A 25522-nucleotide genomic window follows, 5' to 3' on the forward strand; every position below is an offset into this window, starting at 1 on the left:
AGGAATGTGTTTTTATGATTTACGAAATGAGCTGCATATAGGAAAGAATATGAAGATAAAGAGAGTAGGGGTGTAGTTACAAAATACGAGCAAGTGATATGTTGCTATGCAAACAAAAATGAGGAAAAGAGAATTAACACAACACAAATAAAGCTAACAGCTCAGTAGCAAAAAAGAATAAGAAAAATAAACCCGCATTCAAATGTTAAGTTTAATTAATTCTATATGAAGTACTATATCATAACTCACATTTTTCATGTTTGACCATACATATCGATACACATGCAAATAAACCTAACATTCAGATTTATCAGAAAAATAAATTAGTAATTTCTATTTTATCCTTTCTGATGCCGATGACAAAAAGAAAAATATTTAAATGGAGAAATTGGTTTTAGTCGCTTTACATACTATTTTTGTTAAAATGCCATCTTTTTATATCCAGTTGATATCCACAAAAAATATGACTGTATACTAAAGTGCGATCCAAGCTTAATAATTAATAAAATAGTCGTACTTTTTTTACTGTAAAAATAAGTAAATTGCAAGTTTTAATGAATAATTTTGATTAGAAGTGATGCAAACCTTTGATGTAAAATTATGTCACAAAAATACAAAATTCTTACATCCACATTATCAATGCTGTAGTCTTTGCATCCCCCCCCCCAAAAAAAAAATCACCCCCGATCCTAGCAAAAAGAGATCAATTTTACCCACTTATAATTTTCTAGACACAAAACCCTTTTGCTCGGATTCATTTTGCAAAGTGGAAAACCAATACAGAATCGTAGTTCCACCTTTTTTCTTGTGTTATTATTGTTTTATATACCATGATATTGGTTAGTTTATTTTCTAACCCTACGAAGGTGATCAATTTTTTTTCTTAGATGATCATTCTGTCTGTATACTATCATGAAATACGTATTAGCATCATGTTCATGATAATATGATATATCATTACAGATAATAAAATAATAATAACAATAATAATAATAATAAAAATTATAATAATGATAATAGTAACAATAATAATAGAAATAATAATAATAAAATGATAGTAATAATAATAAAAATTATGATGATAATAATAAGAATAACATTGATAATAGTAATGACAATAATAATGAAAAATGAAAAGAATAATAATTTTCATAACAATTAAGAAAACAAGTATAATAATGATTTTAGCTAAAATGATAATATAGGTATCATCTTTTTTTTCAATAATAGTAATATCAGTGATAATGATATTGGTGATGATACAAACGAAATTAATGTTAATGACAATAACAATAATAATAATGACAATAAAAATGATAGTTCTTCTACTATTACTACTGTTACTACTACTACTACTACTACTACTACTACTACTACTACTACTACTACTACTGCTACTACTACTACTACTTCAATTAATAGTGAAATTAATCATTACAGTTATCATAATGATAACAATGAAAATGACTAAAATATCAACTATGGAATATCACGATAGCTGTAGGTATCAGTTACAGCGAATAATGATAATAAGTGTATTATAATTAAAAAAGAATAAAGTTAATAGTAATCATTATGCAAAAAATGATAAAATGTGATAGATGGAACATGATCACGTTGTTTTTAAAGGTAAAAAAGACCTGAAAATCATGTACATAAATGTATGTAATAAGTATCATATAAAAATGCAGTTATGCAAAATATTAAAATATTTTGCATTAACGGCATTTGTCATGATGGAAAAAATAATAATGTAAATTTCAACAATATCTTGTAAATGCTCAAAACGAGGTGCAGTACGTTTAATAATAATAAAGAAAAAAAACACAAATGATCAAAGAAAAAAGATGGCATTTCTTGAATAAACCTTTATTGTACAGTTAATAAACCATCTTTGGTCCGCATTTAAAATAGTCTGATTAATCAAATGTTGTGTGAGAAAATAAATAAATCATGCCTTAAGTTAATTTTAATGAAGAGTTCTTTAAAAGTTCTAGAAAATCATGAAATTAAGTTGGATTAAATTTGAATTTAATTACATAAAGATATACTGAAACAATTCGTAGATCAAAGACATGAAGATAAAATGTAGTTGATATTTTAATATATTTGCTTTCAATTAGTAACACTTCAACATATATGATATAGAAATCCATGTAATATTTTTCTGAAGATGTTCTCTTTTTATTAATTTTCATTATTATTGAAATTATGTTTTAGGTATTGATCAGATATTCTTCAAAACGGTTCTTCAAAATCAAAACTTTCATACGTATCCAAAGAGCACTGGAACTTATCGAGATTATAATTAGATTTTCCCCATTTTAAGATTGTTTAATATACCCTGAAATTCTGATTAAGAGTATATCATCTACCTAGTAACCATCTTCTTTTGTGAGTAAATTCTTGAGCAATGCCAAAAACCTTTCGTCGGTACCGTATTGTTTCCAGGATTTGATGTATGATGGTGCAGATGAGCTATAGTCGTCGAAAATGGAAGACACCTCTGAATATATGCCATTTCCTATGCCGTTATATGAGTATTGATCACTGGACGGCTCGGCCTCATCTGGATAATCTTCCTGGAACCCTACCATTGGTTGTTGGCCTTCCTCTTCCTCCTCTTCCTCGTCCTGAACCTCCTGCTCCAGATGTGCCTTCAGCATAGCTTCTTCCATGGCTTGGTTGATCTCATCCTCTTCCTGTTGATCTATGATTGTCTGGTTGTGGGCGGCTTCTTCGGCTTCTTTGGCGAGTTCCTTGACCCTTTTCTTGCATTTGGATTGAGAGTTGGCTTCTTCAATGTACGACGCGTTCTTGGTTCCATGAAGCACCAGGGACCACTCTGTCAGGGTGGCGGCATGTTCAGATCCATCTACCATAGCAACCTCAAGGATCCATTCCCCGCGCGGGTCTTCGCCCCAGGTGTGGGTGGTCATGAAAGGCCAGTGTTGGAAGCCGTCCTTGCTGTCGTCGTCCTGGGGTCGCGTGCTGAGAAGAATGCTTTGGGTACCCATGGGCGAGGTAAGATTGAGCGTCACATCCCCTCGTCGACTGCTGTTAAGCGTGATGATGGCTTGAGTGTGCTCCAAGTAGCGGACATAGCTCTGCTGTCCAGTGCAAGCATCGGTGTTAAGCTTCAGGACCAACTTTTCTCCAGCTCTCACGGTGCTGTGTGAATAAACGCATATATAACTATTAGAAGAATACTAATGTCGCAATCTCAGAATTATAATAGAAAGAAATATAATTGACTAATAAACTTGAATTCCAAGCATCACTGAAGATTCTTGCATCCATGGACTTCTTCAAGAAAATCTTGAAGATCTCTCTTTTGACATGACTTGTTATCACTGCTCGGTGGCCAACAAAGTGAAACAAACTGTGAAGCGCTTTGTAATGCGAAAAGCAAAAAGGTGCTTCACCAAAATACTCGATGGTTCTGATTGGACAGGAAATTTCATAACATAATTAAAATATATTTAATAAAGTGAATATTTTGTACACTTCGTCAATATTTTTTTAGACTTATTTTCACCTTGATCCGTTCCACTTGGCTCCGGTGCAGTGATACCTCTCAGGAGCAGTGGTCCAATTCTCCGCCTTCTTTACCATGGCACCAGCGTCAAGCACCCCGAATCCAAAGAGATGGTTGAACTCGAGACCTACGCCGTTGCACTGCCACTTGTAATTCTCGTCATATAGCCGGTTTTTATGGGACGTCAAGACTGTTAGATGTTGGATATCCCTCCAGGTGAGGTTACGGCTGCAGAGAGGGAAAAAAATCAATTTGTGTAAAGACAATGGGTGATTTCAAGTTCAGTATTGACCTTTTGGTGTTGGTCAATTTTTACATGATTAAAACACCAAACATAAAATGAAAATGGTTCCGAAAAGTCACTCACTGGTTGTTGAGATGTCAAGAATGTGATCTGGATAAGATTTACAAACTCTGAACAAGTTTTTGAGCAAGGGGAATCAATCCGATTTTCAACACCAACACGAAGGCCAACACCAGACATGAAATCACCCAATGACAGTAAAACCATTGGTCAACTATTTCTTAGTCGGCAAAAAATCAGTCTAAAGTCTTATTGTTACTAAATAAAAAATATTAAAGTCGAAGGCGAAGTAGACGAACATCTGATTTAAAGGACAAGTCCATCCCAACAAAAACTTGATTTTAATATAAAGAGAAAAATTCATCAAGTATAACACTGAAAATTTCATCAAAATCGGATGTAAAATAAGAAAGTTATGGCATTTTAAAGTTTCGCTTCATTTCACAAAACAGTTATATGCACATCTCGGTCGGTATGCAAATGAGGAACTGAGGACATCACTCACTATTTCATTTGTATTTTTTTATATGAAATATGAAATATTTTGATTTTCTCGTCATTGTCATGTGAAATGAAGTTTCATTCCTCCCTGAACACGTGGAATTCCATTATTTAAAAATTTTGTGCTTCAGGCAAGGAGGTCCTAATCGTCAAATTCGTAAAAATTGAAATATTGTATAATTCAAACAATAAAAACAAAAGAAATAGTGAGTGACATCATCGACTCTCTCATTTGGATGTAACTGGCTCGTTCATATAACTATTTCGTCAAAAATAAGCGAAACTTTGAAATGTCATAACTTTCTTATTTTACATCCGATTTTGGTGAAATTTTCAGCATTGTGCTTGTCTGATTTTTCTCTATTGATTCAAATCAACATTTTTCTGAGGTGGACTTGACCTTTAAAGTGTTATCAAACTTTGGTTTTGCTAAGATCTTCCCAACGAAATTTGCAACCCCTTAGCGAATATTCATTATTACGAGATAATAATGATAATAACAAATGCAATTAATTAGGCGACATATCCATCTCGTAGGAGATGCTCAAAGCGCACACGTCATGGGGGAGCAAACAAAATTACAAAAAAAAAAATCGTTGATAAAATGAGTTAAAGAGGTAAGTTTTTAGCTTAATCTTCCATGTTTCTACACACTTGCTATCCCGGATCTCACATGGGAGGGAATTCCATTCCATTCTCCCCCACCCTTTTGTTTTCCATTTTGAAACTGTAAGACGACCGGAGTCGCTGGAGCGTAGAAGCCTAGATGGTGTGTAGGTGTTAATGAGAGCAGTGTTGCCCTGTGGAGCAGACTCATGAACCGATATATTAGCAAAAGCTTTCTTAATTTGACACGTTCACTCATGGGCAACCAATGTAAACATTTAAGAAAATGTGTGATATGGGTAAATTTGTTATGAAGGGTCACTATTCGAGCAGCAGATATTTGGTAGTTTTTGTAAACGAGTAATTCGGGTCTGGGTTAGATTAAATAAGAGTGCATTGCCGAAATCTAGCAGAGATGAGATAAATTAATAAACAATTTTCTGTAATGCGTCAAAGGTAAGGACCCCAGATTGCGCAACTGATACCGTACAAATTTACAGATGTATTGGATATGAGTACACTTCGTCGAGTACACATCGTCATGTTTGAGTCTAGAAACACACCACGGGCATGTATTAGAAACTTCAACAATGTGGTTGGTGATAGAAATGGATGTAATTTGTACTTTCAGACAGATGGGTTTTAGAGCAGTACAACACAAATTCACATTTCACAGAGTGTGAGCACAACCATTGGTGTACATCCTTTATGAAATTCTCCAGATTGCGCATAGCGGCAGCAGCTTTATCAGGATCGGGTTTAAAGGGTGTAAAAATCTGAATGCCATCGGCATAGGAATGATATTTAACAGAGTGGTGCCGAAATTTGTTTTTCAGTCCGATCAGATACAGCGAGAACAGGATAGGCCCGCGCACTGAGCCTTGTGGAACCCAGCAGGTAAGTGGAAGGAAATCGGAAGAACAGCAATAGTGTGAAAAAATCGTACTTATATCATGAATGTCTAATGATATATGTGTCTCGTGCAACGTAATGCTATACATAAGTCACTCCAACGAAGCCGACTCCAACCAACCAATTATCTGGCATTAGAAATAACGTTGGAGATTAATTCGTTCTAGAGTCGGTTTCGCTGATGTGAATGAGGCATAAAGATCTTACTTTGCCTCGAGGGCCAGAGCGAAGATTCCTGCAGCTTCAGGAGCAGCGGCAGATGTTCCAGAATGTGACAAGGTGCAGTTTCCATATAGATCAGTAGTGGCCTAAGGCAAAATAAGATTTCAAAAATACAATATGCAAAGTAGTTGTTCAGGTTATTGGCAATATAAACATGAACCTTTCCAACAACAAAATAGGACTAGACGAACGCAAAATCGTGATGGACTGACCACCATAACAATCCAGATCTCTTTATTGATCGTTTGTTTTATTTCAGGTAATGCCACGACGACGAGACCAACTCCAAAACCGACAAAAACTAATACGTTGTTCCCAATGACATACCATCTGTCAATTTGGTGTCGGTTTCGCCGGATTGATTATTGCTTTAGGAAATGATTTGCGTAATTTATTCACAACCGTTTTATCATTTTTTCATTCATTTTTACAAGACGACGCCTGAGGAATGATATAAAGTAATGAATCTATAGTAAAACTTACCACACCAGCTTCAGGATGTCTGTTCTTCCTGCCATTGCTGAAGGTGGAAGCCAAGGTCGAGGAGCAGGACTCATCGTAGAGGGCGGTTCTGCCATCATTAATGGCGCTGTTGATGGATACTGTCCACATGCTAGAGGCATAACCATCGCAGTTGCAGTCATCCATTGGACCACCGTCTCCAGAAGCCCAGACGTAGATGCTACCCTTTCCACCCCGGCCCTGGACAAGGATAAGTCAAAATATTTACGATGACAACAATCCGTTTAGAAAATAGGGCTTGGAGCAAAATATTCTGGTCTCGGGGAAAGTCGAAAGGTCAGCTTCAGAAATGATTCTATTGTTGCTACATGAACGAATGTTAATATAAGACGAATCCGATACAAACAAAGGCAATACGGGACGAGATGCCCATCGTTAACACTGATGAAGTCCACTCCTACGAGGTTACCTGTCAAACCTGGAATATTTAAAATTTTAAACAAAGTGGTCAAAATATTGAACATTGTGGTACCCCCCTCCCAGAAGCATTAAACATGATTCAGCATGCTGGATACATATCCTTTCATGCACAAACTCATATCCTTACATATAGCTATAGTGCTTATATATGTGGTACTTACATTGTTGACACCGTTGGCGATGGCATCCAGAGTGAAGTCCCGAGGACCATCTACTGTTTTACCGTTGTCCTGTGGCCCCCAGCTGGCACTGTAGATATCGACCATTTGAGGAAGATGACTCATAGACGAAGCTTCAATGATATCAGTCATGTAAGGCTGATCCAACATGCGAATACCTGTAATGATGATTGTAATCAATCAAATTACTTCTTAAAGATATAATAATGATAATAATTATTAACATTATGATTAACACTTTTCAGATGTCTCATTGACCTATTATATCACGATGCATTCCCATTGTCTTTCTCTTCTTCGAGAAATATCTGTCGTAATCGTCAAAAGTTGGTATTGTTATTGTTACATGTACTACAAATTTCAAAGACTAAGTTAAACCCATATCGGCTATGGTACATGTATATGGAGCATCTCAACATTTAGAGTGAGATAAAAACTTTTGAGACACTGGGTGATTTCAAGTCCGGTGTTGGCATTGGTGTTGGTGTAGGAATTTGGACTGCTTCCCCATGCTCCAAAATATATTCTGAGTTTGTAAAAGTAGTCCAGATCACAATCATTATTGACATCTAAAGAACTAGTGACTTTTCAGGACCATCTAATGTTTGGCGTTATACTCGTGTAAAAATTGACCTTAAACCAACACCAATAGGTCAACACTGTGAAGATATGAGTAGTACCGATACAATGCTCAAATTTTACACTTATGTGGACACTGTGTTCGCATAATGGACTAAAATAGTAAATTAAAAATTGTGAAGATGATTTCACATTGTGTTCAACGAGTATTTGCAATACTCGTTGCAAGCAGGTCATGTCGAATAACTGTTTTTTTTTCTTTCTTTATCTTCTCGGCGTTTATGTATATGTGTATTATATGCTCTCATATTATATACATATACATGTATAATTTGTTATTACTTTTTTCTTTTTTAAATTGCAATTAGCCAAAGTACCTGCTCCCGCTGCCCGCTTTCTTTCTACGTCATGTACACTGCACTTCTCTGTCCCTCCCCTCTTCTTCCCCTAACCTCCCCCTCCCACCCTAACGCTATAAAACAAAATATTTTTGCATGATCCATCTGTTACTTTTTTTTTCGTAAAGTGCACCAAAATTGTTTGTATTTATTTGTAAACAAAAGCTCTATATATCATTACGACCTAGTGTTTTTTTTGTGTAATGAAACTAAGTTTATTTAGGGTCTTGCCTTTTGCACAAGCTTTGCTTTTTTCGGCAAGACCCTCCGTTTTACTTTCAAATACAAATGTCATATTAGGTTTTATTATTTGTTGAATTGTGTTCCTTAAGTCTAAGATTATGTTATATATATTTTATTATGTTTTGCAGTATTTTCGACCTTGTCATGTTATATTTATCATACTTATGTTGTGAAACGGAAATCAATAAAATCAAAATCAAATCAACACTGTATAACACACGATGGGACACTGTATTCTATCCGGTAGAGAATTGAAATCGTTTGAAAGAAAAATAAAATCCTTATTTCGACTGATGACTATAGCCAGGGACAAACTACTGCCAATCTGGACTCATTTCAAGCCCTGAAGGACTATAGAAAATGTTTTTTTTTCTTTTAAGTGTCCTTGAAAATCCTTACTGTAAATAAATGATTATAAATTAATCAATGACAAATAAGTGAGTTACGTGAATTCAAATTCATCTTCTGATATCGATTGCCGTGTTTGATTTTAAGGTATGGTGCTATATCAACGGCTTGAAATACAGTTAAGCCAGTTCCTTTGAATATAGGTCGGGTTCTTTTCCATTCGGTCTCAATCTATAGCAATGTCGGTGATCAGTGGTGACCTCCAGTCCTTTCTAGCTTTTGCGGCGGATGGGTCTACGTAGTTCATTGCAATCAAGATTTGGTAGGCCCATTTATATGGCAAATCTTCATGAACAAGCGGGTAGTGCATGAGGTAACAAGGGACTCAGCGTGGTCGCCATTCAGATATTTTACGTTATTTTGAGGCACAGACTATCTAAAGGAAAATATATTCGATTACCCGACCCCCTGGGTCAGTCAAAGCGTTGCTTACAACAGTTCATTGTAGGTCAAAGACATCATCAAGCAGTATTGTAAGTAGACAAAAGGGCCTTCGACAATACATTGTAAAGTTTCGGTACGTGACGCATATTGTCAGATTTAATCAGAAAGCGGGGACCTCCCTGGGGTTAGTCATATTCGTTCACATGGGGTATTTTCATTCACAAAATAAGAAGTCTTACTCGAATGCTGTAGTGAGACCAACGATATACCTATTCCAAAACGATCGATGATAGGCTATTAAAAAATGTTCTGCGTTTAATAGGTCTTGGTTTGTTTTTCGTTGTTGAGACTGTAGCATTAAGGTAGCACTGGAAAGGTATATGAAGATCTTCTGTTCGCACTTGATATCTTGATAAAAAGGGAGCTATAGAGAAAGTCAAAAGGAAACGGATTCACAATCATCCAATACCATAACACGTGTTTGACAATATTCCAGGTTTGCAACCATGCGGGGGATCCTGAGAGCATGTTTGCTTAATGGGAATGGGTTTAACTGTTGGTAGATGACAAGTGCAGACGCCAGCAATTACCGCCGGAATTCCCACCCCTGCAAATACTATACCTGCAATCTTGGAGTTGTACGCGATGCCCACTCCGCATATTCCATTGTTGGCCACCGCAGAAACCTCCCCAGCACATCGCGTTCCATGACTGTTTACCAAAAAAAAAAAAAACATTAAGAACTTTGATTTGAATTGAGTTGTTTTTGTTTTGATTCATAATGATATGAATTCATTAGACTTGATATAATTTCATTTTATTCATCATTAGTTAAAAAGATCCGAGAGTAATTTCTGTCGTCTATAAGGTCAGCCTGATTAATTTAGACATCTGATGTTTCATTTGTAATTGGTTATACAAGCTTGGAGTTATACAATAGAAATCTGTCCAGCCCATAACAGAAACGTGGCATTTCTAACCTCACATAGGCCTATGTTTACTTGTGACGATTTCACCTCTAACCCTCTGTCCAGATCTATTTTCCCTTATATTTTTTTCGTATATGAAATAACAAATACAAAGTACATTATAGTACACAAAAATACATATAACATGAAATAAGGTCAATGGTAAGATACAGTAATAAAAGGTAAGGAAGAAAGTAAATTATACGGCTGGTAGTCCACTTTTAATTGCTGATATCAATATTAATTTTAGAACTTCCTTAAGTCTTACCTATTGAACCAATCTTCGGTGTATCGCGGATAGGGTAATGGATCGTTACTGCTGAAGTCGTAGCTGGCATTAGCATTGAAGTTAGGACCAATATCAGGATGAAGATAATCAATACCTGTGAGATAAAAATGATAATAAAAAACATTCATGAGTTCAACGTGATTGATTAAATTAAATCAAAAGAGTGGATTTCGAGTAAAAATGTGTAAATTTTCGAGCAATCAACAAGGTTGCGCCAAAATACTTTTTTCATCTTCATTTACTATCAATTAAATAATCTTTATATTCGAACGTTTTACCTGATACGTTCACTGTAAAAAGAAAACATTAGGCAAACTTTTTACCACCACAATGGTAATTATGTGTCCAACCAATTTGGGGGCAGTATTTCACTCACTGCGGAAAGCATATTGTCCAGAAAGGTTAAAAAATAAGCAGCACTTGCTTTAGAATGGGATTATTTTTCGTCACATTGGATAAATAAAAATGCCCAAAAGAAATGCCTAATGTTGGTTGGACACATAATTACCCTCATGGGGCACTGTTTTTTAGAGTGTTGCAGAGCTTAGCATTTCATAAATAATTTTCTGTAAATGCATTCTCACGAAAGTTCAAATATGTTATCAGAATGTGATAATACCTACAACAATGTGATTTATGACATTGTTATCAATGTACAAGATACATACAGAAATTCCAATCTTCGATTTTAAAATAATAATAAGCGAGATGCTTAGAGAAAGATGAATGATTTTTTTGTACAAAAACACCCATGTCATGTCACAACATCAGCCTGGCTTCTACATGTATATTAAAAAAAAAAAACAGAGAAGAGCTGAAATAGCACCGGCATGGCGTTGGACCAACACCGGATAGGCATTTCAACGATACTAATAAGTGTTAAATGACGTCTTATTGTTGTCGTTTCAGCACTCATATTGCTTTTTCCTATACATATACAATGTTGCACTGTGGGGGTATCAAAACTGACACGGGGGGGGGGGCGTCGTGGACTAGTGGTTAAGACTCTCGTCTTTCAATGTGAGGGACATGGGTTCGAGTCACAACCATGGCGTGTTTTCCTTGAGCAAGAAATTTACCGACATTGTGCTGCACTCAACCCAGGTGAGGTAAATGGGTACCGGCAGGAAGTAATTCTTTCAAAAGCTGTGAGCACCGGATCGGTAGACTCGCTTAGCCGAGGTGACATAGGAGCGCCTTGACCACTTCTTGTGCTCAACAATACTGTATTATTTATTTCTATAGGACCACACCTAAGATGCTAGAATTACACCATAGAATGTGCAAAAAACACTTCAGTGTTTTAACATAACAACCAAATGTGTTGCAGTATCTCCATCAGGTGTTGAACTAACACAATTCATTTAACATCGGTGTAAAATGAATGGTGTAGCCATACTGTATATCTATCAACACCGGGTAACACAACCGTTTTTTCTGTGTGGTGTTAAATTAACACATACTTAAGAAGGTGTTTTTTTAACAGTGTCTTACCATCGTCCATAATAGCAATGGTGATTCCCTTTCCTGAGTATCCAGCCTTCCATGCTTCTTCAATATTTAGATCTAAGCCGGGTGTTCCATCTGCTTGGCCTATATTTTTCTGCAAGAAACAAATCAGAGAGATGTATTATTAACGTTCATTTGAAAAAAAAATTATTGTTAATTATATTACTTTGTAACCATTTTAATCTTTGTACACGCGCTACCTCCTATGCCTTTGCCAGACCCTTAAAATAATTCATATTACAGTAATGTATATATATATATATATATATATATATATATATATATATATATATATATGTGTGTGTATATATATATATATATATATGTATGTATATATATATATATATATATATATATATATATATATGTATGTATATATATATATATATATACATATTTATATACATATATATTCCCTCTATTCGTCTATTATTTTTAATTAATAGAAATAATGATCTTTCATTTGTGTGACCAAAAAAGTAATTTGCGAGAAAAATTTCGCAATTTTTTCATTGACAAATTTTGAAACATATCTTTATATCATCTGGCTTAATGACGCATTTTCTGACCATGAGAAAACACGCTGTGTGATCAGTTGGTGTCCGGTGATCGTGTTGCTTACGCCAAAAGGCCAGTCGCATGATTGTCCATCAGAAGTGATTATAAGTGAAAAGAAACCTATTCTAAAGAAAGGGTATTCAATAAGCAAGCAGGAAAGGTATATCAAGCTTCAGCGACTCGTCTAGGTTTACAAATGCTATTCCAGTGTAATTCCATTGGGGGAAACTTTCGCATTTTAATCAAGGAGAAACCGGGGTCTGGTGACAAAAGGGTAAGAGAGGGAGAGATGGAGAGAGAGGGGGAGTGAAAGGTTTGTGTGTGTGAGAGAGAAAGTGAGTGTTGTCATAGATGAACAGCGAAGAGAGAGAGGGATGCACAATAACACAATTACCGAAGAGGGAGATATGAAGTGTGGGTGTGTGTGTGTGATCGAGAGAGAGAGGTGGGAGATTTGTGTGTGTGTGTGTGTGTGTATGTGCGTGCTGTCAAAGATTACGAGAGAATACAAAGAGAGGAGAGAGAGAGTATGTTTGTGTGGCTATGTGCGTGTGTATTGCATGTTGGCGGAAACAGTGAACATGTTAGATGGCAGATGGCGGAATTTAGGAATTTAGATCATCCTTCATCCATAATGCAACGATGAAATCCGATACATCGTCGACATCACAACGTATCAAGGAGCGAATCTCTAAAGCACAATGCAGATTAGAGGTGGAGGAACCGAGTATCATTTTGCCTTAAAATGCCTCGTATCTTTCTATATACGTACAGTGAATAATTGTATCCATGGAGCTTTTGGCTAGGCCTGAAAAATATCATTGCTCGGAACATGATTATTTTCAAAACATATTTTCAATTGCCAAATCTTTTGTACACCGGATTTCTTTCATTTGTATAAGATGTAATATATATATATATATGTACGGCAGAAACGTTTTTTGGCCTCACCAATTTTTCCAAAAGGGTAGATAGCTCTGGGGAACCTTGATTTAAGCTACGCCTCCCTTTGTTTTCTTCATCCATTTCTGTCACACTATATATATATATACATATATATATATATATATATATATATATATATATTTATATATATATATATAGCGGAAGAAATTTTCCAAAAGCCTCGTATATATATATAGCGGAAGAAATTTTCCTGTGGGTGTGTATTCATTATCTTGTGTTGGATTACGTGGTTGATTCTACGTAGAGAAAGTTCCATGTACTTATTGTAATAAAGTGTGGTATGGTGAGACGTATCTATTTCCCTTGAGTCTTATTTCCACCGTATTAAACACTCGTAATCATCTTACGGAATGTGTCTTGCAAAGAAAAATATCACATCGCTAACATTTCTGAATTCAAGCCCCCTATCTTTCTCTTTCTTTCTCTCTCCCCCCCCCCCCCCCCCTCTTGAATTGGAAGCTCGATTTATCTGCCTCCTGTCGTCAATGCAAGACCGATAGGCTAATCGGCATAAATGGAACCGTCGCTTCGAGCGATGGCGTTTAGAATTAAAACAAGACCCGGATTTTAATGAAACGAAGGTGATCAATCTGAATGAGTTGACCTTTAAACGTAAGAATCCCACGCAACCATTACCACGACAAGTCGATTTCGGAATGATTTCCTTTGAGCCAGACTTAGATGAGGTTCTAAGCCGAGAATAATGATGTTAAAAAAAATCACAGAAGTCAATCTTCATAAAGACTGCGAATTTAGAAATGTCATGAGCTAGAGGATATACGCAGTTTTGATATATTTCCACAAAAGAACCCCTTTTCTTTTCACGCTCTTTTATTTAATTACCGCATGAAATGTGGCAGGTTCTGTCTTGAAGCAGTAATACTTATTCATGCAGGCCTAGTTGCCCAATTCTTTCAGAACTCAATCAATTGAGATAAATAAATGAATGAATGAATTCATTAAAGCCGCATAACGCAATGTCATTTTAGATAATAGAGGAAAAATCCAAATGGTTTGTTTGCAATGTTGTTTCTGCATGTTGAAACGAAAACAAAATTGTCGTAATGTTTTTTTATTCCTAGGGGAAATTGGTTTTTAATTAATTTCTCCTTTCTTTGTGCTATTCATTGTTGATAATTCAATTTGTGTTTTATTCATTTGTACAGACTGACCTTGCGGAAACAAACACGGATGACAAGCCCGTGAAATGTGCGTTTGCTTTTCCACCAATCATGGAATTGGCTATTACAGTTATGGCGACGTTCCGTTGCTTATGAGGAACGAAATACCCTATTATATTCATCATTATGACCAGGCGCAGGGGGGGGGATGTTAGACGACCTAATTCTTTATCAATTGAATTTAAGGGGTATGACTTTTACCTTGCTTTTTCATATTGTTATTTCATTTCCCTTAATTCTCTTTTTTTTTCAAAGTGCCCCTCATTATGGCCGCTGTTGACCTTCATGAAGCTCACTCTCTCACATAAATGTAAGTGCTTCCATGGTTCTCTAGAGATAGCTCCCGTGTCAGCCACGTGATGGTGGTACTCTACTTGATGTAGTGCTTCTCTTCATACCAGGAGCGGCGTCCGGATGTTTTGATAAAAGGGGGACAATTTATAGGTAACGTTCCATTTTGTCAATTGTAATCATATAGCTATTCTAGAACTATAGGGCCTTAAAATATCTTTTCTATACTTTTCTTTCTTACTCCCCTCCTTAATACTACCAAAGGGCGCGGCGCTCTCCAGCCCTCCCTTGCTTACATATTATTCTTCCAACGTGACTTTGTAACTAATCCTGTCGCCGCATGCAAGAATGAATGATAACATACGTTTGAGATTGAATAACTCGATTTGCTGATAAAGGTTTTGATAAAGCTCTATCGTCGAACGCATTTATGCACGAGACTTTACGAGCAAACGCGTGATGAACTACACCTACGCTCACGTGATATGATACCCCTGCATCCCACCTTACAAACATAACCGGGATTTATCAAAATATCAAATTGTTGAGTATCATTATTTAACATGTTTGAACACGAGTAATTTTGTAATAAGGGCATTAAAGATGGTCAATCTCTACCTTTTTTTTGACGAGACGCATTAATCATTCACCGGCACATTTACTGACATTGGTAATTTTGACCAATCGTCACCAAGAGGGAATACTGAGTAAAATGTATTCAAAATGATCATTGCCGTATTCTTCTATCACATATAAATCATATGTAATATTTTGTTTTAATTATCATTATTAATCACTATTATCATTATTACTCATAAAAAAAGAAGAATTTTGTTCGGTAAAAAAAAAAAAAAATAAAATCAAACTTAAACTTGAAGAAATTCTTATTATACAAATTCTGATTCAAAGTATTCATAAAACATGTTGATATAAAAATCTGTAATGTTGGAGTAAAGGAAATTAATGAGGAAAAGGGGGTCAAATTAGAAAATAATGATAATAAAACCATTATATGTATGAAAACATTAATGTTTGACAGATGAGCGCTGTAAAGCCTATGGGCAGAATAATGACAAATCTTAAACGTGACCTATGGTGGCGCTATTCCTGTCAGACGTTGCCAGGGAGAAAACTCGAGAGATCAAAGTGAGTACACCTCTCATGCCAACCAAGCCCTTTGTCATTCTGTTTGCTCAGGTTGTTGTAGTGGTGTCAGTACAAGAGGTTATAGTCACACCATTAGTGATAACGTAGTACTTTCTTGTCGGAATGGAGTCGCTTAAGCCAGTGTAACCGTGGCATGATACCTCATCCTCGCGAGCATCACATCGCGTAGTTCACAGCTTTATAAAGATCAAAGCTTGTACGTTATCGGTCTGGCGTCGGCTTCGCTGATGTGACTGTATCATTACTAAAAAGGTATTAAAGCTGCACGTTCTTGGCGTTAAATTGAACACAAAACCTTCACCTTTCGAATTTAATACATCTCCCGTGATGATAAAAGTCCTCTTCTGAAAAGTCAGACTGTGTGCTGTACTCTGTACCTGCACGTCTTGGTTGACTTCATGGCGGTCATTCCCTTTGCAATTTTATATAAAATCTATAGAAGTGTTACATAAATATATCTCGTGAGATTGTCGTCCTATGTCATACGATCTCGCAACAACAGAACATAGCCTGAGGGTGGTCTCCGACTCCGTATTTTTCATAAACCACGAACATCTATTGTCATACGTCTTTGTTGTCTCGGTCTATATCCGACGTATATAACCAATTTTCTTAGAAAATGTGTAGGTGGGGGACGAGGGGGGGGGGGGGGCTAATTACGGTTTAGACATTGGGTTTTCATAGTACACAAAGAACGGGGTCCCGTACAAAGTGGTCTACATGTACGAGGAATTTCTGTTTACATTATTTTCTATATATCTGAGACGAAGCGGGGGGGGGGGGGGTGTGCCTTCTTCTATAAACAGTAATATTTCCACATCATACCCCGAGAATACAGACTCACCACCCCCATCTCAAACGAATATACCCCGCGATATAAGGTATTTTGTGTGTGAAATTCACAACAGCGGCGCCTTCAAATTCAAAACATATCCGGCATCATGATAGCTAATAAGGTATTTATGCAGCAATCGCATAATATTGTATCATCACAAAAATAAATGCATTCGTCCAGTTAAAAAAAATCGATATACAAAAAAGAAAATTCATTATTCATTTTCCATCAATCTTCTTGATTATCATTCAGGGAATTTCTAGAAATACTTACAATAAACCATTGTTTTGAGATAAGTGGGTCGTTAAATGGTGCGTCTTTCCATACTTTAGGCTCATCCTCCTTAGGTTGTTTGACTTTTGGAAGATCAAAATTCTCGTACAGTTGTTTAAGGTCTTTGAATCCACGCTTAACTCGAACGTATCCTTCTTGTTGGACGACACGTTTTACCTATACAAAGGAGAAAACACATGATATATAACAACAATTATGATAAAAAATATAAAGTATATTTTGCGCATATATTGCTCCTATTATTACCTCGGCAAAGCGAGGCTTACGATTATGGTACTCACAGCTCTTTAATATGCATTTTATCAATAACATTATAAACAAAATGGGTCATTTTGCACAGTGAACTATTAAAGGGATATGGTCAAATAAGCCAATGATATGTCATTCATTTATTACTCATTCAGTTCAAGTTTTCTCTCATTAAAAAAGGTACGCACATGTCATTTGAAAAATGCTTTACAGAGACGGCCTCTGTATCTTTATAAATATGTCAGACAAAAAATATCAGCAACCATGCACGGGTTCATTAGGGGCGGGGATATCATTATTATCAAAACATTAAAGCGTATCAATCCAGGCCTCGTTCTCATTATTTTGGGATGGGAATCCATTCTTTACCGACACGCTATTTTTTGTTACCCTTCCTCTTTACAAATTAAACGAAAAAAAAAATCATTCTGACACTACAATGGATTGCGTCAAGATATACAAGATATACAAAATATACATTAGGCCAGTGGCGGACCGTGACCCGGAGGAGACAAAGCATTGGAGGGGGCACTGTATTGTTTGTGAACAATGCTGTGCCCCTCCAAAGCTTTGTTTCCTCAGGGTCACGGTCCGCCACTGCAGTAGGCTGTTCTGAAAGATTATCATAGATATTCATTTGACGTCACCTGTGCCTAGGGGGCGAAAGGCGGAGTGCATCACTGTGACCTGCACGTATTGGGTAAAGTTCTGAATAAAATCAAACTTCAATAACAAACAATGCGAATAGCAGGATGAATGAATCTGAGCATGTATGTACTTAAACGTGACAATATAACATCTTTAAAACATCGTTTGTCTCATCACTTTTACAATAAAAACTATTCAATTAACCATTTCATTTTTTAAATTAACAATTATTGGAAGGTTCCTAATTCTAACTACCAGACTTTTTTTCCTGTAGTGTTCGTCAGCTGGTAATTGAAGCTACAATGTAGATAATGATTGTCTCAATCACGATTAGATTTTGATTAGACGAAATTTCTAAGTCTCGAGGCTTTCAATATTTTTTTTTACTATCTGAAAACTCAACTCTATATACAAGATACATACTGGGAGTAAAGATTTATTAGTGGCAATCACATTTAGTCAACCACAAACTCTAAAAATAAAAGTATCTAGTTTGCGAATTCAATCAAGAATGCATTACTCTGAGCTCAAAATATTTTTTTTCACTAGAAAGCTTTCCAATTTTCCAGTCAAATCGATAAAAAGAGGTATGCATGCGCGCCATTTTCCGATATTGGTTTTGACCGTGAGGCCTAAAAATGGTGTTAAATGGTACAGTCACATTGGCAAAAACCGACTCCAGACCGATCAAATGCATTACGTTATAACCAATGGCAGACCATCGATTGGTTTGGGGCCGGTTTCGTTGGTGTGACTGCGGCCGCAGAATCAAATGAATGCGTGCCGCCAAACTCTGCAGGAGTATAGATGAATGCACTTCCGTTGAAAAGATCACGAAGATAATACAGACAAAAGAGTGAGGGAACTTTGAAATGAAAATAGCACCATTTTCTCTCACTCTCTTCCCACTCTCCTCTTCCGTCTTTTATTAATTTTACCTTTATATCTATCTCAATCTCTCTCCAGTGATACCACTTTCATTTGATATCTTCGAAATTGTGTAATACCTGTGAGTAATGTAATGCGGAGAAGTCTTCACTATATTCGATGCGATTGGGGAAATTTTATGAGGAATAATTACACATAATACCGTCTAATAACGTTTCTATTTTCGAAGAATTAAAGTGGGAAATTATTTACCACAGGAGTAGAAACGATGCGAGGTTTTTGCAAGTACAGTACTGAGATTGTAATCCATTGATCTTTAAGAAGATAGAAAGAAAGAGAGAGAGAAAAAAAACACAGACTGGAAAACGCAGAAAAATTGTGTATGTATGTATGTATGTGTGGGTGTATGTATGTATGTATGTGTGTTAAGTGTAGGTGTGCATGTGCGAGGGATTTATATATAAAGAAAGAGGGATCACCTTTCAGCTTGTAAGAACTAATCGATCTTTACCTATACGAGACGGTATCGGTTTTATGTGATTTAATACTGGTCATCAATCTTATACTATTTTGTTCGATCTAGCATAAGAATCCTGTCGGAGAAGAGGTGGATTAGCATACTCGTCATACTGCGTAGCAACGACCCGATAATTAGGGCAGATCCCAATTTAAGAAAGGCCGCGCCATTAATACATAAAAAGTAGCAATAATCATGAACTATGCACTAGATTAAGAAAACATGGGGTGACTGAGAAATTTCCCCTAACAATCATAAATAATGAATGAAAACGCATGTGTGAAGTGAATCTGCATACATCTGTAGAAGAAATGTGTGATTATTTAGAGCAAGGAATATACACCCCAAATCAAATGCCCAAATTAATGCTCTACATTAAAAGTGGGGAAAAGCCCCTTGTCTTCAATTCATGCACCACCTTTAAGAATGTTGAATGTCAAAAACCTATAAAAAAAAAACCGGCAATGGTGGAGACTTTTTTTTTCATTGGGGGCGAAAAATACTTGGATGTTACGGAATGACTACAAGTCAGGAAGCAAATGCCCAATTGCATTACTAGGGTGGGTGGATTTTATTTTCCTTTTTGTGTATAGGATCTGTAACAAAATTTATGCTTTGTTGTCGACGCGCATCGTGTTTACACTTAATCGGCATTTGAATCGGCTTCTTCATAGCGTGTAAACGCGAGTAACTTGAATCGGCTCGCGGTTCAGAACTGGCAATTTGCACCACCAAAGTAGTAGGTTCTGAACCGCGAGCCGATGTAGAATCGGCTTTTTTACTACGTGTAAACAGAAAGCCGATTCTGCAATTTGTGCGCATTTCATTTACTTTACCATTGTGACGTAATTGTAAGCGCACTGATCCAGCGTTGTCTTTATTATGACGTACATTGTTGATGTGCGTATCATTTAAAGTTTTTGTATCGGCTTGCGGTTCCGAACCGCCAGCTGTAACAACGTGTAAACGCAAACAAAAAGCCGATTCTGCATCGGCATTTGGTTCTGAACCAAATGCCGATTAGGTGTAAACACCGTAGTATTTGTACTTCGTGCGCGTCCTCTGAACTTGAAGAGGCCAATAAAACTTTGGCCAGAAAAAAAATCTACCAAATGAACAAAAACTCTTTTATGCAACAGGCCCTATAAGGCCATGCGTTTTATACCGCATGGAACTGAAAATCGTCTTTGTGAAAAACCAATTCAAATCAAATAAACATTTATTTTCTTCCATTTCATTAAATTTTTCGTAAGCATTAATTTATACAAAAATCACATTTGTTATAAGAATATAGATATGTACATTTTGGGTTTACAGAAGGAGGCGTATACCCTAAAAGCTGAGGCTTGTGGCCGGATGTATATTCTTGGTGCGTGTGATTTCATGAGAATTCGAAAAAAAAATAGATTGTGCATCGCAAAATGAAGGATCAGTATTATATCTTGGAGTGTCCACTAAACATCACAATCGATATGACACAAAGAATCAATACGATAAATTAGGGAAAGCCTATTGGTAAATTATCAATTCGTCTACTGCCAACTCATTCACTCACCACATGGTCTACATTCATTTTTGTTTAATGCCATTCCGCCCGTCAAAATTTCGTCTAACAACAATTTGGTCCATTAACCATTAGGTAAAAACAGCACTTCGTCTAAACACCATTTTTTTCTACGACCATTTCGTCTCATAACCAGTTGGTCTAATATCCATTTCATTTTCATTCATTTGCACACTTTAACACTTAGTCCAATTAGACCAAATGGTGTCTGGACTAAATGGCTATTGGACCAACTGGTTACCAGACAGAATTGCATAAGACTAAATGAAATTAGACAATGTGGTGAGTGGACGAACTGATGGTAGACCAAATGATAGTAGACGAGTTGGCAATTGGATGAATTGGCATTGGACGAATTGGCATTAGACGAATGGAAAATAAACCAGCCTAATTATCGAAAAAAAACCAATATTGGAAAGCTAATAACAATTCACTCACGGAGATCATAATAGTTAAAGCGTTATACCAGTTTGTTTGAAACAGAAGGGTTTCACTCCCACTCAAGTTGAAGCATACTATATTATTGACTTTATTGACTCATGCCAAATCCAATCCACAACATGTACAAAGGAGGGTGTTATAACGAGAAATGACCAGACAAGTATTGAGCAATATTCCCAAAATGAAAATCCTCCCTTTAACAAAGAAAATACTGCATATACCTCAGTAACCCATTCATGCATTCGGGAGCAGCCAAGTCAAAATAGCGTAATTAATGCAATTTATGCAAACCGGATAAATCGAAATGCATTAATTGGTTATATTTTGCACAAACAAGAGGTTAAAAATAACAATCCCGTATACCATTACCGATACCATGCGCTAAATCTCTCTTTAAAGCCATTTTGGTTCATATTTTAAATTCTGAAGCCTTCCATATGGCGTCAAAATGGCGGTAGAGAGGGACTGCGTATGTATGTGTGAAGCCTCAGGCATTGGTCGATGGTACATACTATCTACCGCTGTGAATGCGACTGCTGCATTGCGGTGGATATCCATGTAGTGAAAACAAGGTCAAGTCACGCATTAATAGTACGCAAAGGTCACATTTTGCATGCAACGACTGCCTTTTACCACCCATACAACATTTGTATTTTCCCATTGTCTGGCAATAAAAGGGATAAAAGACACCTTTATTACAGAATTGTCGCCACGTTCCACATTTAATGTTGCAAAGCCTACTGCTAATTACGGGTTAAAATAAAGTTGTATTAGATATCACCTTTATGCGGGTGACGTAATATATATATATATATATAAATACAAATATATATATATTATACTTCATTGTACATGTATTTATTTGATGTGTACACTATTTTCATGACCACTATTTACTTTATCTTGTTATCATCCACACCTTATTCGATAGTTTATACTTAAGAGGGGGTATACATACTCTATCAATTACATTTTAAACCAAATTAAACAAACTTTTCAAGCAAACTTTAATATAACTCATAATTATGTACTAAATTTGGAATTAAAATGAAAAGGACACTAAGCTACCACACGGATGTCAACACTGATCTAGTAAATATGAATAGGCCTATGCATTTTTTTTTATTCAGAATTAATATCTTCCTTGTCAAAAAGTGTCGTTATTCATAACGAATCCAGTCCTGCCAAAATGAATATCAAATTTATAGCCACCAGGAATGTATTCATCGTTTTATAGAAAAGATAGCGCAAAAGTCAGTCAAACCCGATTTGAAAGATGCAACTTTCCTGTTCTATTTAATATAAATAAGAATTCCATATTTTCTCTGTTTGACATCAGTCTCAATAACCTAGATATTTATAGAATATCAAACATAAACTACATGATCGTCAAAATGAAATAAAGATTTTTGTAACAGAAAAAGAGTCTTAATTCAATTTCTTCATATTTTGTTCATCTTACGTCAACCTTTCCTACATACAAATTGGGTGCCATGAATAAAACCTGAAATGCGATACGTGAGGAATTGTGGCAAATACTTATTATCACCATAGTTATGACGAATAGTTTTCACAAATAAATGGCAGCAGCTTGCATAGTTTTAATACAGCCTGTCAGTTTTACTCCATGTCTTTTTATTAGATGATAGTCTCGAAATTGATCGAAAATGAAAAGACGAAAGTAGAGGTATTTGCTTTCGTTTGTCACTTACAAGAATATTGCTCAACCATCGCACATGCAATATCCTGTTTGATGTGATAGTGTTTTGAACCACTCATGATTCAAGTTGAGTAAAATTAGTTTTGAGGAGATGGTCCAATGTCTTTATTCAACTATATACTATATATAAGTAGGAATATTAAAATGACGCTATCATGTCAGTTGCAAAATATTTCCAATCATTTGTACATTATTGATGGGTAATTTGTGAAGTATGCTTCAAGCTATGATCAAAATATATTTTGAAACCCCGTTGCATCATCGTACGCCTTCATATCAATACTGGTTATACAGTTGTTTCCAGCACACAGTCTATACTGTTTTATATATCCACTGTAAAACTAGGGTCTTAAAACTAAAACCAGTTGGTGTCCCTTTTTCAAGAACCACACCCTGAGGTGTTAAAGTTACACCTTAAAGATCGGACACCACATCAATGAGTGTAAAGTAACAACCAAATGTATTGTATTAACATGCCTAGGTGTTGTTTTAACACTAAACATTTAACACCGGATTAAAATGACTGGTGCGATCCTGTATATAACCAACTAACAGCAGTTCAGCACAGTTTTTGCTTTGTACATATACACACTAGCAGAAAATATTCTGTTCACTATCAATGAATCATAACATTAACATGCAATTTGATAATTCATTTACATGATAACAATCTTTTTGCGACACTGTTTTCTCCTAATCATATTAGAGAGTGAATGCGTGATCGGGATAAAAACAAATATTGAGCACTTGGGAAATGAGCAAAGCCCATTTATCAACAATGTACCCATATTTTCGACATTTCTAGTAAACTACCATATCACTTCTTAAATAACTTGTTGTTATACACAACACTTTTAACCGCAGGGGTGGTGGGTTATGGGCCGAGTTATGCGGATTTCATTTTGTATTTATTCAATGTATTATCGATATCATTCTGTTCTTTTTACAATAAAATATGAAATATTCGGGAATGATCGATTAAATTCTAAACGTCTAGCTAAAAGTTGAAAGGGAATAGTTCAAATATTAGAAATCAGTGGTAAAACAATGTCAAGAATGGTGCTTTTTTCGTAATTGTTGTTTTTGGGAGGATGAGGCTGTGGCTCTAACGAACTTGACACAATCTTTAGAATACTATCAACAACCTATGATATTATTATTCTGTATGATATAAAGTTTTTTTTTTTTCTCTTATTTTTGTTTACAACTCATACTCCTTTTTATATCTTCGGATCTGCCAGTATCTTCGCGTAATTCTGTATCTCAATATCATTTCAAGTGAGGGAATATAACCATTCAGCAAGGAATTGATATCGCCCCAACCGCGAAGTATTTACGGCAAAGGAGAAATCTCGTTCTATTTACGGAGTGTCTCGTACTTTTGAAATATGATCTACAAATAAGATTAAGAGATTCGATCTTTTCAAAAGCTCCCTTCTGAAAACTCTTTTCACCTTGAGAATATCTTTAAAATTACTTCGTAAAAAGAGGCATGTCCGGGATGAAGTCAAGATGACAGGTAGCATACACAAAGACTCTGAAGGGAGATCAACTTGAGAGATCAATATAACTGTCATGTGGGTTTTTCTCAATTTTCATCTCACTTATCCCTTACTATATCACCTGTCTTTCCAATGTTTTATATACATACCACGCTTTGAGTAAGTATAGCGGGAATTATCATGATTATTTGTCCGAGGTTGGACTGGCATTATTTTTTTTGAGAGGCGAAGCCCCGAGGAAAAGTAGTTATTTGGCCAGTACAAACGAGGGTAAATAATTCCCTCTATATATTCGAAATAAAGACCGGGTATATTTGTTTTATATCCTACATTTAATAAGGTAGAACAATAGCCTATCTACTCTTGTAAACGTAGTTTATCTTTTCTTAATCTGAACTTAAAAATAGATAATGCGCTGCGCAGACTGATCTACTTTTCCCGAAACCACGCGCTCAGCGGAACGCGGATTAGTACCTGCGCCGTTCCTTCACGAGACTTGCCCGATAGAGTCAACTCGCCGACCGGTGCGCCCGAGAGATTGCATGATCTGTGACATCAATGATGGAATAGTCGACTATTCCATCATTCAGGTCACGGAATAACACATTTTCTTCGGTGGGCGTTTCATTTTCGACATCATCGCAAAATAGTAAGAATAATTATGTTTGGTCACAGGATGCTATTTATACCAATCAGCATACAGGATTTATAATGTAGGA

At 36.0% G+C, this 25522-nt stretch overlaps 1 protein-coding gene across 1 annotated transcript in view; it reads right to left on the reverse strand.

Moving 5' to 3' along the window:
• Positions 1-1338: 1338 nt before the first annotated feature.
• The window catches only part of LOC121418474 (neuroendocrine convertase 2-like), a 39574-nt gene continuing 15390 nt past the window's right edge, over positions 1339-25522 (reverse strand). Inside the window, exons 3-11 of the mRNA XM_041612377.1 lie at positions 17254-17430; positions 11968-12076; positions 10453-10567; positions 9839-9927; positions 7187-7362; positions 6567-6785; positions 6069-6169; positions 3539-3766; positions 1339-3171 (exon numbers count right to left, since the gene is read on the reverse strand). Coding sequence (XP_041468311.1) covers positions 2376-3171; positions 3539-3766; positions 6069-6169; positions 6567-6785; positions 7187-7362; positions 9839-9927; positions 10453-10567; positions 11968-12076; positions 17254-17430 — 2010 coding nt within the window. The 3' untranslated portion in view covers positions 1339-2375. The remainder of the gene's footprint in view (positions 3172-3538; positions 3767-6068; positions 6170-6566; positions 6786-7186; positions 7363-9838; positions 9928-10452; positions 10568-11967; positions 12077-17253; positions 17431-25522) is intronic.

The sequence above is a fragment of the Lytechinus variegatus genome, chromosome 7, assembly GCF_018143015.1.
Source record: "Lytechinus variegatus isolate NC3 chromosome 7, Lvar_3.0, whole genome shotgun sequence".
Taxonomy (NCBI): domain Eukaryota; kingdom Metazoa; phylum Echinodermata; class Echinoidea; order Temnopleuroida; family Toxopneustidae; genus Lytechinus; species Lytechinus variegatus.